The sequence below is a fragment of the Rhea pennata genome, chromosome 5 (assembly GCF_028389875.1).
Source record: "Rhea pennata isolate bPtePen1 chromosome 5, bPtePen1.pri, whole genome shotgun sequence".
Classification (NCBI taxonomy): domain Eukaryota; kingdom Metazoa; phylum Chordata; class Aves; order Rheiformes; family Rheidae; genus Rhea; species Rhea pennata.
This window is the reverse complement of record NC_084667.1, coordinates 34,215,483-34,233,218: the sequence shown is the minus strand read 5'-3', so window position 1 is coordinate 34,233,218 and position 17,736 is coordinate 34,215,483. Positions and strand designations below refer to the sequence as shown.

The window sequence follows — 17,736 nt, the reverse complement described above, 5'->3', positions numbered from 1 at the left end:
TTCTCTTCCTTGTTATTTCTCCGCTTTATTGCTGGAATCTGGTTCCTCTTTGTACTCCAGGTAGGAAGGGCTCTGCAGCACTGAGAAAAGCAGCTTTTGCTGTGGCTGGGAGTATTATTGCATGACCAAAGCCTTTCCCTGCAGAGCTATGAGCAGGTACTAGGACAATTTCTCATCAGCAAGTAAGAAACCACATACTCTTAAAAATCCTCTGGCCCACTTGGCAGATGTGGCAAGCATCTAAATCAAAATTAAAAGCTTTGGGGAAGATTTTACTCTTAAGTGTCCTCTCTTATTATTGTTATAGGCTGCATACCTATTAAATTATCCAATATGGTTGATTTACCTGTCTTTTGTTCTGATCACTTTCTTTTCCTAGTTTCATAAAACTCAAAGGTTTTTTTCGTAAAACCTTAAACCAACTTGTATTGTCCCAACAAGTTAGACAACCTCCACAAGAAAAAACTCATCTTTTTAAAAGGTGGAGTTCAAACAGTGCGTGCTGGAGTTCACGCATTCTTTACACAAGAGAGGTACAGCAGCAAAAGCCTAGAAGCCCGAACACTAGTATTTTACCACAAGTCCTGCATGCCATTTAGCTTGCATGGTTGGCGTGTTGAACCTGCCAGTCTCCATATAGTACAAAATAAGTTCTCGGCAGTCTCAAAAGCTCTGCAGAGGCTAGTCAGGCTGAAGATTAAAATTAACTGCTATCCACAATAGATACATTGAAAACAAATAATTAGCATAAGCAGGGTACAAGCAAATAAACTATAATAACATATAAACTTTATTTAGATTTAATCTGATACTCAGCACAATAATAAGCACAGAAAGAATGAAGTGCCAAAATACCAAACCCATAGCATATAAAATAATCAAATATATTTCATATTTAGTGAAATATTTCTACAACAAATTGATGGGATGCCCTAGGCAGCCCAACCTTATATATGTGTGTGTGCATATATATATTTATATTTATATGTATGTGTATAGCTATGATATATAAAATACTATATGTAGAGAAAGCACTGAAATGTATCACCAAAATAGAAAATAGCTCAAAACACGGATACTCCAGATCTACTAGTAATACCCAGTATTGAAAAAAGGTTCAAATCCACTGCAGGAGATGAAGCTCCAGCTGTGATGCCGCTGGGGGCATGAGATGGCTGAAGATACTACTGGCCAAGACTGGGACGAAGCAAGGTGCTTTTGCTAAGCAACAGCCGCAAGGTTAGTGCTGCTGGCTGTGCCACACTGAACGGGCCCCTTGCAAACCCACCCGGCGGGAGTTGCTGTCCCCCTTCAACATGTGCCACACACCAGAAGGCTATTACTCTGAATTTTAAAGATACCTCTGTTGTGGTTGTCGGGAATTAATTCCCATTAGTTTTCAAGAGCCCAGAAAGTTGCCTTTACCCCAGGCCAGGCTCCTCGAGGCAGCACAGTGCATTGCTCTGGTCTGCAAGGGTGCAGCGGCAAAGTGTTAACCTGCTGCTGCAGGGTGGAAATGCAGAAGAAAACGCTGGTCCTGGTGAAAAGTCCATGTATTCTGAGGGTGACAAGGTTAGTCCGGTACTCACAGATCCCAGGTGACTTGTAACTAGATATAAAAACACAGATTTGCTTCACAATAGACCACTATAGCTCTGCATCTGCTGCTTTCCAGCTTGTAAAATTTTGTGCTCGTTTCTGTCTTTTTGGCTCAATCCAATGGGCAATTTTCCTGCCTGCCCCGTGCAGCCGGCGACGTTGTCCCAGCCGTGCCCTCCCACCACCACTGTGAGGCTGCTTCTGTGCCACCGAGGACAAACCTCAGCCCTGAATAACACTGTAATTGCTCCTCTTCCTCGAGGCAGCAACTGCAGCCCCAAGTATACGGCAACGATACTATGGCCAACAGGACGAACCACAGCCCGCGGGTGGCATTAGCGTTGTTATGTTACTAAGAGCGACTGCCTGGTAATGGCCATTTTGAATGTGGCAACATCAATTAAGCGAATATAAATTCTTAGTCTCTGGAAAAAATCATTAATAAAAATCTCTTTCTGATAGCCTCTGATCACAGCTGAATACAATTACTCATAGGAGGCCACTATAAAAAGTATTTTTCTCATCAGAAGAAATTCATAAGGTTTGTCTGACTGTTCATAGTAAAGAGGGCACTATATAGAAAAGTCCAGAAAATAAGCACACATTTGTTTCTCAAAACTCATAGATAAACATGACAATATCTCTAAGTTATTGGCTACTGAACAGGATTTCATATAGCTAAACTCAAGCCGTAGCCTAGTATAAATGTTTCCAAAGCAGCATGTTGCTGTTTCATCTTGAACAGCTGCACAGAGGGTCTTTGATGTCGAGCTCTCGTGTGGGGGCGTTTCAGTTTCTCCTTATGCCTCCAAAGTGCTGAAATAGGAAGGAAAAGACATTTAATTTAGTAGGAGTTTTGCATGGGAGGGGAAAAAAAAAAGCAGCCTTGAATGCAGGAGCAAGAAATAATCATTTGTTATGCCGTGGTGGCAGAGCTGCGACGGGCCTCTCCCACATTCACATTTCAAAGGAGACGGATGAAGCAGAGCTTTGGTCCGCACAGGCGCTTTCAGTCTGCCAAGTTTTCAACCCACGCAGGGTCTTCCTGATGGCTTCCAGAAAATACATTTTCTGAGGCATTTCCTTGAGGCTGCCTCTGTAAACACCCCCACACTTTACTCTTCAGTGGTTTTTGGAGAAAAGCCAGCAAGTGGCTCCTGGAAGAGGCCAGGGACTTTGATGTGAAAACGTGCAAACTGATGAAAATGCTCCCTATTTGCAGGGTGAGCTCTAGCTCACACGGCAGGGCTGGCACAGCCCGGCTCGGCGGCACCACTGTCCCGGCCGAGAGGCGTCCCCTCAGCTCAGCTTGGCCACAGACTTACCGCTCGTCCTCCGCAGCCACTTCACCCTCCACAAAAGGGATTTCTTCCCTGTCGGCCTGCCCCAGGACGAGATGGTGCTTCTCCATGTTGATGATACACTGTAAAGAACAAATGCCTCTAGGTAAGGGGGAAACTGCAGTTCGCAACAGCTCTGGTTTCTCCAGCACTGGTAGAGGCTCTGGTGGAGAAACCTCCTCACCTTCAGAGACTTCAGCGTCTGCAGCCCAAAGGAGAAGGGTTTCTCACTGTCTTCTGAAAAACATATATATTCGGATTTATACATGCAATGTGTTCTTTGCAAGCACCAGCCCCCTTCCTTGATGGCTGCTCTACTAAATAGCGACCAGTTTAAGCGGAGACCGAGTTACCCTGGAGGGGACAAGTCCACAAGGGCAGGCAGATACCCTTGCCAGGAGGACAGGACTGCTGCACCTGCCAGGAAGGAGCTTGGTGCCGGCAGCCGGCTCCTGCGCCCAGCTTCTCCCTCTGCCCGGACCAGCCCTGCGGCAGCGGCACCAAATGCCAATGGTGCCGGGAGGCGGCAGCACGCCGCCCTCGGGGACGGGGACGGGGACAGCGCCCGACGCCAGTGCCCGGCGCTGGCCGCGCGCTTACCCACGACGAGGGCGGCGCACTCCACGGGGACGGCTCCCACTGCCAGGACCAGCCGGTCGACCTGGCCGATCGCCCGCGCGTTGTGCGGCAACGAGATGCTCTCCTCGTCGTCGCCGAACACCTTGAGATGCTCCGTTAACCTGCACAGTGAAAACAGGCCTGGCACCGGCTGAAGTGCCGCAGTGCAGCCGGTCCGGGGGGGAGCAAGCTGCGCCCGAAGGGGACGCGTGCGCGGGGGGCTCTCAGCCTGCTCCTAATACCCTGCTGCTCCCGGAGGCCGCTCTCCTGGCAAGCTTTCGGCGATGACCCGTGTACAGCGGATTATAATGCACTTCCAAGCTATAGCTGTGGGGTAGGAGGAGGCCTCGCACAAAGCTGAGCTTCGAGTGCAATTAATAACTTGCTTTTTCTCTTTACTTGGGGGATCCTTTTCACATTTCCTCAAGACGTAAGAAGCTGCTAATCTACAATTGCATCTAATTCAGTGTTGGTGGGAGTAAGGCAGGCTCCACTCTGACTTCCCTCTTCGGGCTAACGACGTTTTGTCTCCGTGCCTTACAGCCAGGGCAGCACGTGCAGTTCTCACTTATTAGCGGCTATTTCTGCTGGCTTTCCTCAGAGTGACATATAAATCCTGTTGCAGCCCCAGCAGAGGCGAAAGGGGTATCTCAAGTACAGTAATTTCTCCTATCTATTTTCCGCAAACTATTTTGGTAACAGTGATGAATTATTCAGCTTTAGTTTGTGTTTAAAATTGAACTAGAATCTAATACAGTCAGAGGCAATAATCCCTCTCTCAGTTAAAAGCTCTATTTATTTTCTGATGGTCTAAGCAGAGGTGAGGGGATGAGCTTGGAGGGCACCAGGACATGAGGTGAAAAGGGTTTTGGAAAGAAAGGAGGCATTCAGTCCACATTAGGCACGTGCTGCCGCGAGGCGACGAGCGCCCCGGGCCCCGCCGAGGCCGAGCCTGGGCTGCGCTGCTTCCTGGCTTGAGGCAGGTTTGTAGCAAGTGCAGCCACTTCCCAGCCACTATAGACTATTGTGCAAACGAGTAATTACAGTCTTTACAGAAAATGGGTATTTTTCATTGTGGGTCCTGCAGGAGCGCTCAGGGAGCGCTCGCGCCTGCATAATCGTTGCGGGTCAGCACTAAAAGCGATGCCTCTTGGGGATACAACACCAAAAGCTCTTTGATACCTCAGAACTGGTGCCCTGCTTCTGCTCCCCGGAGACCAACGGGAGTTTGGCTGGGAGCCTCTGCCAGTCGGTTCCCTAACGCTGCTTAGGTATACCCCGTCCTCCGGGAGGACCGTCCCCTCCCTTCGGCGGGAAGGACGTGCCACTGGGAGCAGCAGCAGCTGTGCAAGCCGGAGCGCGCGCGTGGCCACACGAGCGGAGCTGCTCTACGGGCGCCGGAGCGAAGCCGGCGGGGAGGGCAGGGCCGAGCTCGCGGCGCAGGGCCGAGCTCGCGGCGCCGGCCCGCGGGGGACGCGCGGCTCCCGCAAAACCAGGCCGCCAGGCGGCAATCCAGCCCCGCGGAGCGGATATTTACCCCAGCCGGTCGAGGCAGGCGGACGAGATGAGGTTGTACCGCGAGCCGGTGTCCACCACGGCCTTCAGCTCCTTGCCGGCGCACTGCGAGGCGAGAGCGGAGGGGGAGGCCGTGCGCGGGAGGGCAGGAGGAGGAGGGACGCGGCCAGGGCCCAGCGCGCTGCCCGCCTGCAGGCGCCAGCCTCCCCCGTCTCCCCCGGCACCGGCGCGCGGCTGCCGCGGGGTCCGTGACCGCGCGGAGGGACGCGGCCGGTGAGCTGCCGCGCGCTGCCGCGCCGCTCCGGCTGAGCGCTTTCTCTTCTGCGACTAAACCGAGATTTGTCCAAATAACGCCGCTGCCGGCGACGTTAGCGGCTAACTACCGGCTTTGTCGAAGCATCGCGTTCTGCTAGCGTCCCAAGCGAGGAAACCAGGGAAACGGGAGCGCTGCTTGAGACGGTCAGAAACAGGATTTGTAAAAACCCCGGATGCCAGGGAGGCAGGTTACCTGGCAGCTCACCGCTATGAGCTCCTCTTCCTCCGTCCTCTTGGAGCTGCCCAGTTTGGTCTGATTCGGCTTACAGGGGATGTCGTTCCTGGGGGCCCAGGTGCCTCGGCTGCTTCGCAGTTTTGATAAATTCGCTTCCATTAGGCGTCTCTGCAGGATATTATGCGGTTGCTTTAAGGACAAACACAAGAAGACGGCAGGGTAAAGCAAGCGGCGAGCAGCTCGGCGGCACGCGTCACCCGCCAGCTGCGCGCTGCCCGCTGCCCCGGGCCCTGCGGCTCTCACGCGGGCGCTGCCCCCGAGTCCCGCTCGCCCCACGGCTAGAAACCTTCGCCTCGTTTCAGACTAAATGTATTCCTCCTAGTTTAAACCTATTTGTTCTTGTGCTTACCTGACTTTAATCAGAGACAGCCACTTTGTATTGGTGAGGCAGTAACCCTTCTAAAGTATTAACCAGAATTTTGAGGGATTCCTTTGTTTTTCCCACTCCGGATTCAACATTTGAACAGGAATCAAAACAAGTCTGAGTTCTCAAAGATGCCGTTTCCACTGAAACTACCCTGACCTGTTGACAGGAATATCAGGAATTCTGCAACGAAGCGAAAAGTTAAGAGGTACCAAATTACCTCCCAATTACATGTGCCAAGTACTCACAAAAAAAGCTTCCCTGCTTACTGAATGCACACAGGGGCTTTCACTGCTATTGCTGATATATGGCACAGCCGAGCCCAGTCTCTGCCTCCGGCGATGCCCCTCATACGAACCGACGCAGAACCTAACGAGCCGATTCGAGGTGCGTACGGGGCAAGTACTCAAGGCACAGCTGCAGGAAGAGGGCTGAAGATGCTGCCTGTCGCCAGACCTGGCCTCTGGACCAGGGTCTGGTCTAGAACAGGGCTTTTGCGCTGCCTCTTGCCTCCATGTAGTGATTTAGCTGACAGGGGCGAGCAAACAGGACAAGCCGGAGGTGCCGCAGGAGAGGGAAAGTCGCCGAGGAAAGGATGTGCCCAGGAATCCCCACACTCCTGGGTCTTTTCCTCGCTGCCGATGTCATTTTCACTTTCCCTATGGCAAGCAAGTCCCCTCCCGATATCTCTGAGTGCTTTCCCAAAGCCTTTCCGTATTTAACGTTAGTCACGGACGGATGCATGTACCCTGCTGGGGGTGAAATGACTCTGCTGATCTGCTCATTTCTCCGCCTGGCTAAGCTTCCCCCGTACACTGCCCTCCCCTTGTGATTTTAGTGCGACGACAGTGAGACCGTCTTAGCTTCTCATTCTTGAATTTTTGCCTTCATATCAAACAGTCCTCTGTACCTACAAAGGCAATAAGCAATAAGCCTCCTAATTCTGAGGGGATTTCAGTGGGATTAGGATACTTCTGAAATCCACAGGCTGTCATCCTCCGAGCAGGCACCCTTGACCCAAACGCCTCATCTCTGAAATTGCTGCACAGCATGTTAAATAACAGCACTTACAAGAGACTAATGTAACTTGGCATCTTCCTAAAATAACTGAAGCAATGTTGGTGCTTCAGATTCTGCTGCAGGCATAACACTTACAGTTAAACTGGACTTGATGATGAGATCAGGTAAATACAGTAAATACTAGTTGTCCCTGGAACATAAAAAGTCTCCTTTTTCCCACTTTTCACTGTCCTTACTTCTGTGACTTGGAAGGAAATAAAACTTCATCATGATTTTCAGATGCAGATGCTCTGTCTGCCTGCCACTCCTAAGAGCAGATACTGTGTAAATGAAATAACATAACTGTGCTCACAGCAGCTGGGGGTAAAAAAAAATAAAATCAGATTCTGCATTACGCTGTCTCCTCTACTCACAAAAGAAACAACAAGGCAAATCCCATCACCATGCTGCTCAGGTGAACGCCCTTCTTCACAATGAAATCAATGAGACTAAACTACAGAAAGCGGTATTACTTAACTTGATTAAAAGTAAGCAGACTAGCTTCACTATTAATGGTACAAACTCTGCACTGAAGGACGAAGAAAATCAATTCAGAAATGAGTGCTGTCCTACATGATGCAGAAACAATGGGGGCAAAACCAGCGCTGTTATCACCAGAAAGGCTTCACACTTTAGCAAAAAAAAAAAAGCAAGACTGTTTTTTCTGACAGCAGATGGCATGTCCTTACTATGCTTTACACTTCCCTGCAGTTCAGATGCACATCTGGAGGACTTACTCTTCACATTACCCTCCTCCTCCCCCCACACACAAAATCAAATAGGAGAGGAGTGGGAGAAATAGATGGATGAAGTTCCCAGCTGGATGAAAGAGAGCCTGCCACATTTTGGTCACCACCTCATAGCCAGCCCTGGTCAGCTGCAATTAGGACTGCCAGAAATTTCTGAATGATCACAATCCAGGGGCAGTCTGGATGCTCTTTTGATCTGCCTGGTCCAAAATGCATTGCCAAGTTCCTTTGCAAGAACATGCTGGAGAAGAAGAACAAGTCACCATGTACTCATCATTGCTGTTTTGACCATGATGTATCGCTGATTTCAACCTAAAAAATTCTTACTACAGGTTCTCCTACAAGTCATTAACAATTTGCATTTATGGGCTTTCTCAAGTGAAAAATACAGGTGCTCACAGCCTGAGCTGTGGTAAGGATCTGGTTTTATGACTCTTACATGGGGCCCACCACTGAAAGAACAAAAACCCAGCATTCGGCAGACACAAGGTGCCACCGTAAACAGGACCATCTTTTGCTGATGCTTGTTCTTCTGAAAGCCCCTGCAATTCCTGCCTTCAGAGGGACAAATGTTGCTCATGCCATGCTCCAGTGCATAAATAATCTGGCAAAATGGAGTTGAAATGATTCCCTGCAGCACCATTCTGTCTAAGGCTGTTAACCAGTTTGCTTTAACTTGTATTTCCCTTGACTTCTACATGTAACAGAGTGAGGGATGTTAGTCACAGAGATGACTCAAGTAACGGATTCGTACTTCAGTAAACTAATAATGTGCCAGCGGATATTTGCAAATGCACATTTTGCTGAAAAACTGCAAGCAGACCACTTATGGAAGGAAAAGGAGGAAAACCTCTCCAGCGATGGAGATCCGTATGGCAGCAGTGGTCTCCTTCAGTTCAGGTCAGCAGTGCGGCTGGCGCAAACGTCCGGCGTAACCCAGACGATCGAGTGCCACCTGTCTGCACGCCGTAGAGGACTCTCAGGAGTTTTAGGGAAGAACAAAACGCTACGTGCCACTGCGCAAAGTGAAAAAACAAGTTATTTTCTAGTATTGTTTGGCGCAATATAAATACCAAGCAAGAACGCTTTTCCTAAATGGGAAAAGAAATGGATTCTTTAGTGTCCATCAAACCATAAACAACTCAGCCCAGTTTTGTTGCTGTCCAGCTCACAAACAAACAAGCAGTCGCAGCTTGCAGCACGCGTCTCTGCGGCGGGGTTTCCCGTTGCTTCGGCCGCGCCGGGAGCAACGAGACCCTTTGCAGCGGTTTTGCTCAGGTGAAGGTGCGAGTCGGGGCCGCAAAGTGTTTGGTCCCTCCCCGAGCCTCGCACGGGCTCCGTCCTCGCTCCTGCGCTGAATAGCGGAGTAAAGGAGTTTTAGGTGACGAGCAGAGCTGCCCCCCGGAGCTGCCCCTCCGGCGCTGTTTGGCTCTGCAGTCCCCGAGGGACGGCGGCTGCCGCCCCGCCGCCCTGCAGCTCCCTGGCAGGCACCTGCGGCGAGTGGCCGAGCTCCTGGCGAGCCCCTCCACAGCCCAGGGCGGCAAAACATCCCCGGTGTCGGACGGAGCCGCCGCCGCGCGGTGCAGAGAACGCCAAACTCAGCCCACGTGTCGCGCACGGACGGGTCCGAGCCAAAGCTGCTCAGCAGGAAGCCTGGGCTAGAACAAAACAACCCTGCTAGTCCTAAAGAACCCACCTTTTCCAAAAGAAAGAAAACATATTTTATATTACAAACAGCCTGAATTTTGAAAAGACCGGGGGGAAGAGAAGGGAGGTTTCCCCTGTAGGGTATATTGCCTAGGTTTTATTCCTTTCCGCCAAAACTTCTGGTATTACACCAGAGCATCATTTTCCATCAGCTCAAACGTTTGTGCGTGCCAATGCTTAGCGGAGCTCCCTAGCCCCTGCACATGATGGAGGATATTGCATGCCAGCTACAGGATCACATGGATCATCACACGTGCATATATTTAAAAGCCAGAATTAAGTATCTTTATTAAAAAGAGCAATCCCGTGCATAAGTCTCTATCCAACAGTAATCTCAGCAATTTCATATTCTGAAGTCCTAGTGACTGCATTTTACTGAATCTTCTATGAATGTTTCCTGCGTACACATGCACCACACACACGTGTATGTATGTTTTATATGAAGCCATTTTGATTTACTGTGATTCAGAGGGTATTTTTGTGCTGAAAACTGTGTCCCATTTTCTGACATTTGTGTAACGATGGAAAAAAAGAAAAGAGCGAGAGAGAGAGAAAAAAAGCAGCTTTTAGCTTTGAGCGCCAGACATCTGAAAGCATCTACTAGCAAAAAGCAGCCTTGGTGATACCTAACAGCATTATTTCCACTTCCTTTCTGTATATACAATAGCCTCATTCTTATACCAATTTCCACTTATTTCCATGAGCAACAAACTTACACTCTTAACAGTAAAACGACACAAAGAATAAGGGGGGGGGGACCCGCACAGGCACAGGCGCGTCTCAAATCCCCTCGCTTCCTTTCAGCGAACAGAACAAGCCTTACGGTGTCCTTGGACGTGCCCAGCTTCTTCAGCCCGTCCAGAGGGAGGAGATCCGCGGAGTCCTTGTGCAGGAACCGCGCCGCCTGCTTCACCCTCCTCTGCTGCCGCAGGGACGCCGCTTCCCGGAGCTCCGCGTCCTTCCTGCTCGGCTCTGCCAGGACGCCGGAGTAAAACATCGCGCCCGGCGCGGCCGCCCACTCCTCCCGGGGACGCGCCGCGGCGAGCCGGGCGCTGCCGGAGCGCCGCTGCCGCGCTTCGCGGCCGCGCTGCCGGGGCGCCGAGCGCGGCGCGGGGAACGGGGGCCGCGGCACGCGGCGGCGCCTCGCACGGCCTCGCGCGGCCGCACCTCTGCGCCGGCAGCCCTCCGATTTCCAAGCAAGCTGTTGCAAAGAGGAGGTGCAGGAGAAAATCCTGCTGCCTGTGGCACGCGTCTGGAAACGCCTCCGTGCGCTGGCTCCGCTCCCCTTAAGCCGGGGGCTCGCGGCAGGCAGCGGCGCCGCGGCTCGGCCGCGCGGGAGCCCCGCGGCCCCCCGGCGCCCCGCGGCTCCCTCGGCGCGCAAAGCTGCGCGTCGCGCTCAGCCGCGTCTCGTCGCCTCTCCCGACGGGGAAACGCGACGGGAGACAGGGAAGGAAGTGGGTCACCCCCCCCCCCTTCTTAGTGATCTCTCGTCTTTCTTTAAAAAGAAGCGTGTTGTTAGTGCTTGCCACATCTTGAAGAGATGCCCCAGAAAACTCAGAAGCAGGGAAGGACCGAGCAGCACAAATTCACGGGAACAGGGGAAGCAAGAGCTCCCTGAACGCGTAACCCACCCCAGCGCAGGGGCGAACCCCGGAGCAGAGCGTTTCCAGAGGGGAGGCCGCGCAGAGCCTGAGAAAGCGGCACGCCAACAAGCAGCACGGAAGAGCAAATCATCCCGTCCGCAGGAGCAGGATGCCAGGCCCGGCCGAGGCGAAGTCGGGGCTCCCTCCGCCACAGCACCCTGGGCCCCAGGGACCGCGCGAGCAAGCTGGCGGCGCCGCTGCTGCCCGCAGGGCTCCCGCGCCCCCGGGGGCTGCTCCCCCCAGCCGGGGTCGAGCTCCTACCTCCTTTTCCCCCAACGTCGCTGGCCCGGCTGGAGCTGCTGCAGGGCAGGGGACGGGACAGGGGACCCTCCTCCTTCCTACACCTTACAACAGGCTCTGCTTATTCAGTGCAATCATATCATTATGCCAGGATATAATTTTCAAAATCATTCATTTTAAGAAATACTCATACATGCTGTTTCTCACCCTCCCACACGTATGCTGGAGTCGAAATGCAAATATTTATTTTGAAGTCAGCTACACCTATGTGCAAAGTGCCAACCATAACTACATGTTTGAGGCTTCCCAAATCTCCAAGGGTTTCGGTTCCCCTCCTGTCCCGCAAAAGGCAGCTTGTGTGCTGAAGGCTCCCTCCGCTGCTGGGCCACTCCGTGCCATAAATTTTACATTCCGGTTATTAAAGATATAGGAGAGATCTTGTTAAAAGTCAAGTCAAAACCTGTGCGAGTCATTTCACACTGCACAAACACCATTTCCCCCCTCCCTTTCTATTTTTCCACGAGCCCAACGCACGGACGGAGAGCGCGGGGAGCAGCAGACTGCTGAAGGATTCCTCTGAGCCCCTAAACGTGGGAGGAGGAGGGCGCTCGGGCCCTGCACCGCTGGTGGGTCGCCCAGCGCTGACGGGGAGCCTGCCCTTGCCCCCACGCAGCCACTGCAGGAACAAGAGCCGCACGGGAGCCGCTCCGGTGAGGAGGCGTCTACCAACACGCTGAGGACACCAGAGACGTTCTCGGGCTGGATGCCCCCGCGCGCCCTGCTGAGCAGGACTTACAAGCAACAGCTCCCCGGGCAAAACTCCCTCTTCCAGCACGGCAAAAAGCCCGCTCCTGAGTACGGGAAGCTTCCGCATGCGCGCAAAGCCGCGCGGGGTAGTCACAGCTAGAGCAGTGGCTCTGAAGTGGCCTTCCCAGGGCTGAATGCACACACCTCTGTCTGCTTTTGGATCTATGTGGCCAACTAGCTGTAAGGCAGCCTGCCAAATTTGTCCTCCAGGCAACACCTCGACCTTTAGTGGAGACACAGCGGGGCTCTGTGAGGCCCAGAGTGACACCTCGCCTGTCCGCGCTCACAGGAGGAGTTTGCTAAACTTCTAACTTGGCGGCAAGAAGCTGCAAATGCAACGTACATGTTTACCCAGAGATTGCTGTAAATCCCGGGCAACATGCTGTCCTCTCCTCCCTCCTGCTTTCTTTTCAAACTAATAAAGTGCCCTCAGAAAGAAGCAGCACCACGAGCAGGTGCCCACAACAGACACGGAGTCCAGGCCACATCCATTTCCCACCGGCACCCAAGAAGCGCCCTGCTCCCCAGCAGCCGCAATGGCTCCAGCCAAGGTCGTCTTGGCCGTAGCCCTGTGTCTCCGGGCTGCAAAGCGCAGCCTGGCCCCAGGAGAAAGCGGTGGCGAGGGCAGTGCCCGAGGCCAGCGGCTCCACGCTCTGCTCCTGCCATGCATCCCTGCGGGCAAGCACAGGGCACCCACAGGCCCTGGCTGCAGCGGGGAGCGCTTGGTCCTTGAGGGAGTTGCGCAGACCCTGGGAAAGCGAGGGGCTTCACGTCTAAAAGCTCAGGGCTGCTGGTGCAGCGTAGCTGGGGCTTTGCTGGGCACTGGGAGAGCTTTTCAAGATCTGCAGTACTCGCTGCTTTCTAGCTAGAGGATTTTGCTCTACCCAAGCACAAAGCTACTGCAAGGCTATTGCTGACTGCAGACGCTTTGCAATGCTGTGATTTCCCAGTAGCAGCAGTTGGAGAAAGGGAGGGAAACACTTCAGGCAGGATCTACGCAGCTTTCCTCCTGGAGAACACAAATCTCCAGACAAGATTTAAATTTAGCAGACACGATCACCTTGTTCCTGGGACTCGGCTAGCGAGGTCAGTGCTGAACAGGATTGCTTTCCGAAAGGTGCCCGCGTCAGACTCCACTTGCCAGGCGACAGCAACAGCAACGAGGTCTCTCCAGCGACAAAACGAGCCCGCGCAGGGCTCGCCGAGGAATGACATCCTCGTTGCCTGTTTTGAAAGGCAGCTGTGAACCACGTCGGCCTCCGCGGGGTACGGGCGTACTCGCCGAGGGGTTTCATGTGACGAACATTTCCACCTTCTTGAGGCGCTCGTTTCCTCATCAGCAATCCGAGAAGGAGAACAGCCCCGAGGGACACTCGGCGCCCTGTCCAGGAGAGGGTCTCCTCCCACCGCCTGCTCAAGAGGTAGCAACATCTGGCCCAGCAGCATGGGCCTCTCTAGGCCCCATATCCACATTTTGTAAGTATAAAACAATGCAAAGTACGAGCGATGACATCTCACTTTTTGGCTCCTGCATCTCGCAGAGTTTGCAGCGGACCAGAGCTGGCGGCGCTGGAGAGCAGGAAGCGTTTCCTCAGTACGTTCACGCGCCCGCACAGGGGGACGGACGCGCGCTTGAACCATTCTGGTAACCAAGCCCCCAGCTTCAGCAGGCGCCTCGTTTTAAGCCTCCTGCTGCAGAAGATCCCAAACAAGCCCCCTGGCTGCTTGGTGGCTTGGGCTTTAAGCGCTTTTCCCCAAGGGCCGCCGGCTGCCGTCCCGCGGGAGCCCGGCGCAGCGGGCGCAGACAGCGCAGGCGACCCGGGCGGCTGCGGGCTGCCAGCCCCCCGGGAGCCCCTCCGCGCGGGGCGCTGCCTCCTCCGCTCCTCACGGGGCTCCCCGAGCCCCCACGCGCCGCCCTGCGCCCAGGGCCCCCGGCGGGCACAGCCTCGGGCCGGCCTCCGGGGGAGGCTCGGGGCCGGGAAGCGCAGGGGCACCGGCACCAGAGCCCAGACCGCCCGAGGAGCGACCGTCGCGCCGGTTACCGGTGCAGAAGCGCAGTCCCGGCCGACCGAGAGCAGGCTCCCACGCCTCCCACCCGAGACAGGCCTTCGCCGCCGGCTCCGAGGCGCAGCGCTGCGACGGCCGCCCGCAACGCGCCCGCCTCGCCTCCGGCTGCCGGCCCTGGCCTGGGGGTTACGCACCGCAGGCGCAGGCAGCGGTGCCGGCGGCGTCGAGCGCTCGGCCGCCAGAGCTCGGCTTCGCTCCGCCGCTGAATGAAGCTGCTGTTCTCAGCATGGATAAACCTTTTCAGGGGGTTATTTTCGTAAGTTTATGGAGAGAATTAGCACCTACAGGAGCCGGGGCGCAGTGATGTGCTACGTAGGTCAGCTAGGCCTGCAGAGTGCTTTTCTGGCTGTTGTTTTTTTACTGACCGGTACCGCTCTGCTTTTCCGCGCAGTCCTCCATACCAGCACTGCATCAGTGAAAGCAAACTGGGGCCATCCAAATCTACACGTAGGTTGCGGCCATACGAAGGCTTGTCTGCTGAACACACAGATGTTGCATTCCCAGTTTTCTGGGGGATCTTCTTAATTTGCACATTAAACCCCAGAATAATTGCAGTCCCCTCTCCCTGGACACCCCCAGGCTGCTGTCTACACTTTGCCTCTTTGTGTGAAGCCGCTCCGGGTTTCTCCCCCGGCAGGACCTGCAGGGCCCAGCTGGCATTTTGCAACAGCTCTTGCAGTGTGGGCACAGACCCAGGTAGCTGCAGTCCCTGGAGGGACAAGGGAGCAAGGCAGACACTAGCGCCGACACAGCGACAGGGACGGCGAGAGCCTGGCTCCCTGCTGCGCCGCTCCGCAGCAAACAGCCCGCAGCACCACAGTGCTTCAGTGCTGTGGCGAACGGCGCTGAAGGGCTCTCAGCACCTCTGAAGACAGGCGCACTGGAAACCTCTTTTGCCCGTTTCTTTTGATCCCAACCTTTGCCTGCTGGCTCTGGGGCCAGGAAGCAGAAAAACGCAAGTGAAACGCCCGCGACCGTGCAGGCCCTAAGCAGCCCCGCGGCTGCCCACGCAGCGTCTCCCTGCCCGGCGCCGCCTGCCCCTCCGCCACCGCCGCCTGCGCGTCCGTGCTGCCCCCGTGGCCAGGCCACCGGCACCATGGGGTTTTGCCTTTTCTTTTTATTCCCCCCCTGCCCTCACTGAACAACATCTGTACTGTGCACACTGCTTTCACGGCAGCCGTTCCCAAACGCGCACACACACACGCACTTATATATATTATATATATTTTACAGACCTCTATGTTTGTCCATCTCCTGAACTTAATCTCAGCTGGAGATTCACTGTCCGTTCAGAAATCGCAGGCTCGTGTCCACCTTTTTTGTTTTGCACCATTTCTTTTGGCACAGCAAGTGGGAAAGACGGCACAGAAAACACACTCGGACTGCCACTGCTCTACGAGATCCCAGGCACAGAAGATAAAACTGTTACTCTAAGCATAGCCAAGCGTGGACTTACTCGGTACTTAAACTTTTCATTGATGTTTCTAGCAATCTTGGCGCAATATGAAACACTTGAACTAGGAACTACCAATAACAGCTTGGGTCTCAAGTGACAGCTTCAGAGCATTTCACAGTTTCCAGTGCAACCTTCTCTCCCTTAAAACTAAGGAATCTTCATTCCTGATCTCCAGAACTGCCACAGATGGGAAATTCCACAGCAGATTATTAAAATCCAGGTTTATAAATCTACAGTGTCTACTGAAGCAAACATCGCACTGAAAACAGCAGGCTTCAGTTCCATCGTCAAATTTAGTATTTGCCTGTATGAGGAAATTTCTGTATTTATACACACATTTCAATATGGAAAAGACAAAGTCTTGTTTTCTAGTTTGTTTTTTGAACTTGTACTAAATAGGCTTTGCTACATGGGCCTCAACAAACTTTATCATTATTCAATATTTGTTTAATCAGAGCGACAGCTGCAATAACAAATATGTATTTAAACAGTGAAAATTTTGCACACTTAAAGTGGATTTAATAAGATAGATTAAAAAAACCCAGCTACATGCAGAAAGTCATACATAGTTTCTACTGACTTGGAGAGAAACTGGGCAACCTGACCTGAGAGTGGACTCTGTCCCATTGAACACTCTAGTTCCTTCTGTTTTCCTCCCTGCAGATGCACTATTTCCATCCTTGCTCAGGGGCGTTTCACACTGATGAGCACAACATACATTGTGGAAAGCAGAGCTCCACACTATGCAGTGAAAGTCTGCCCTGCAAGCAAAAAGGACTGTTCAAACTAACTGGCAGTAGCAAGACCTGTTGTAGGACAGATCAGCTTCAGCGATGCCTAGAAGCAAACCTTCTTGTACCAGGCCTAGATTTGACTCAGGAGTTTTATGAAGTACTTACGTGTGCAAGACTGCTGCTGGAAGAGACTGACAAAGTTTGAGTGGAGCAGCACTAAAGGGAACGTAGGAAGTATTATGTGTTTCAGTTGTGACAGGTTTCATATTCAGCATCTATTATATTTACAGAATGTCATCTACATGTATGATTAAAAAAGCATTTGCATTTCTAATTTATTTAGTTCAGAAATATTTGTGGACCACTATCCTTGCAGCCTGTTCCTAAGGATTACTATAATATCATTCCTTCCTGCTTACTCACATTAGACCTCTTCTGATTCCTTGGATTTAAATAAGCCTCAGAAACTGCTCTCTATGTTCCAGTCTACTTACTCCCACTACGCAAGCCTCCAAAGGTCCCAGTCAGGATTTCAGCTCCCATTCTTCTGTGGGTTCAGAAGATACTGCACATTGACCTTGTCTGTCCTGGAGGGTGTCCGAGTCCTCATGTCCATCACTGCGGCCTAGCACGTGGCAGCATTCACGGCATCAGGAAGAATAGTTGAATAACACAGTTTTGCAGTGCAATTATCCCGTAGTCATTGTACTTTTCCACAACTGCCAGAGTCCTGAATGTCATTTCCTTTCTGTCTTTTCATATTGACCCGTGTCAGCTAATAACTGAATTACACAGTGTGTCTTCCAGAAGTGCACCAAATGAACCCAGATGGCTACATTCATTTTAATACAACTCAGTTCCTGTTACTGAGATCAAAGCAAGCTGAGAGTCATTCACAAAGTAATAAAATACTTCGCAGTTATTTTAGGTTTTTCATTCTGTCTTGATACAGCCTGTCAGGCTTGTCCATACAGGAATCATTTTTAGCATAATGATTAGATTAACTAATATCAGGATAATTCTGGTTTTACAGTAGCCAGAAATATGTGCACCTCTCATACAAAAAAAAATGTATCTATGGGGGTATAGATGCAGGCTAATAGTATATTACATATAACAAAATATTATGGTAAGTAGATGTTCCCAGGATATAAAGTGTATCTAATATGAGGTAACTTGTGGCACAGCCCTTAATTTGGGCACAAAACTATTATTTAGCACAGCAAAGACAACTGAAAATATTACCCAATATTCTCACACACCTAAAAGGTTACTAGTTTATTTCTCT

The 17,736-nt window shown here is 52.3% G+C and overlaps 1 protein-coding gene across 1 annotated transcript; it reads right to left on the bottom strand.

The window, feature by feature from the left end:
* Positions 1 to 817: 817 nt before the first annotated feature.
* Positions 818 to 10,498, bottom strand: NRIP3 (nuclear receptor interacting protein 3). Its single transcript, XM_062577897.1, has 7 exons — positions 10,325 to 10,498; positions 5,581 to 5,751; positions 5,095 to 5,177; positions 3,540 to 3,679; positions 3,124 to 3,176; positions 2,925 to 3,022; positions 818 to 2,415 (listed from the first exon to the last, which is right to left on the bottom strand). Exons 1-7 carry the CDS (start codon positions 10,496 to 10,498, stop codon positions 2,400 to 2,402), a joined length of 735 nt encoding a protein of 244 aa, XP_062433881.1. The 3' UTR covers positions 818 to 2,399.
* Between the last annotated feature and the right edge of the window lie 7,238 nt (positions 10,499 to 17,736).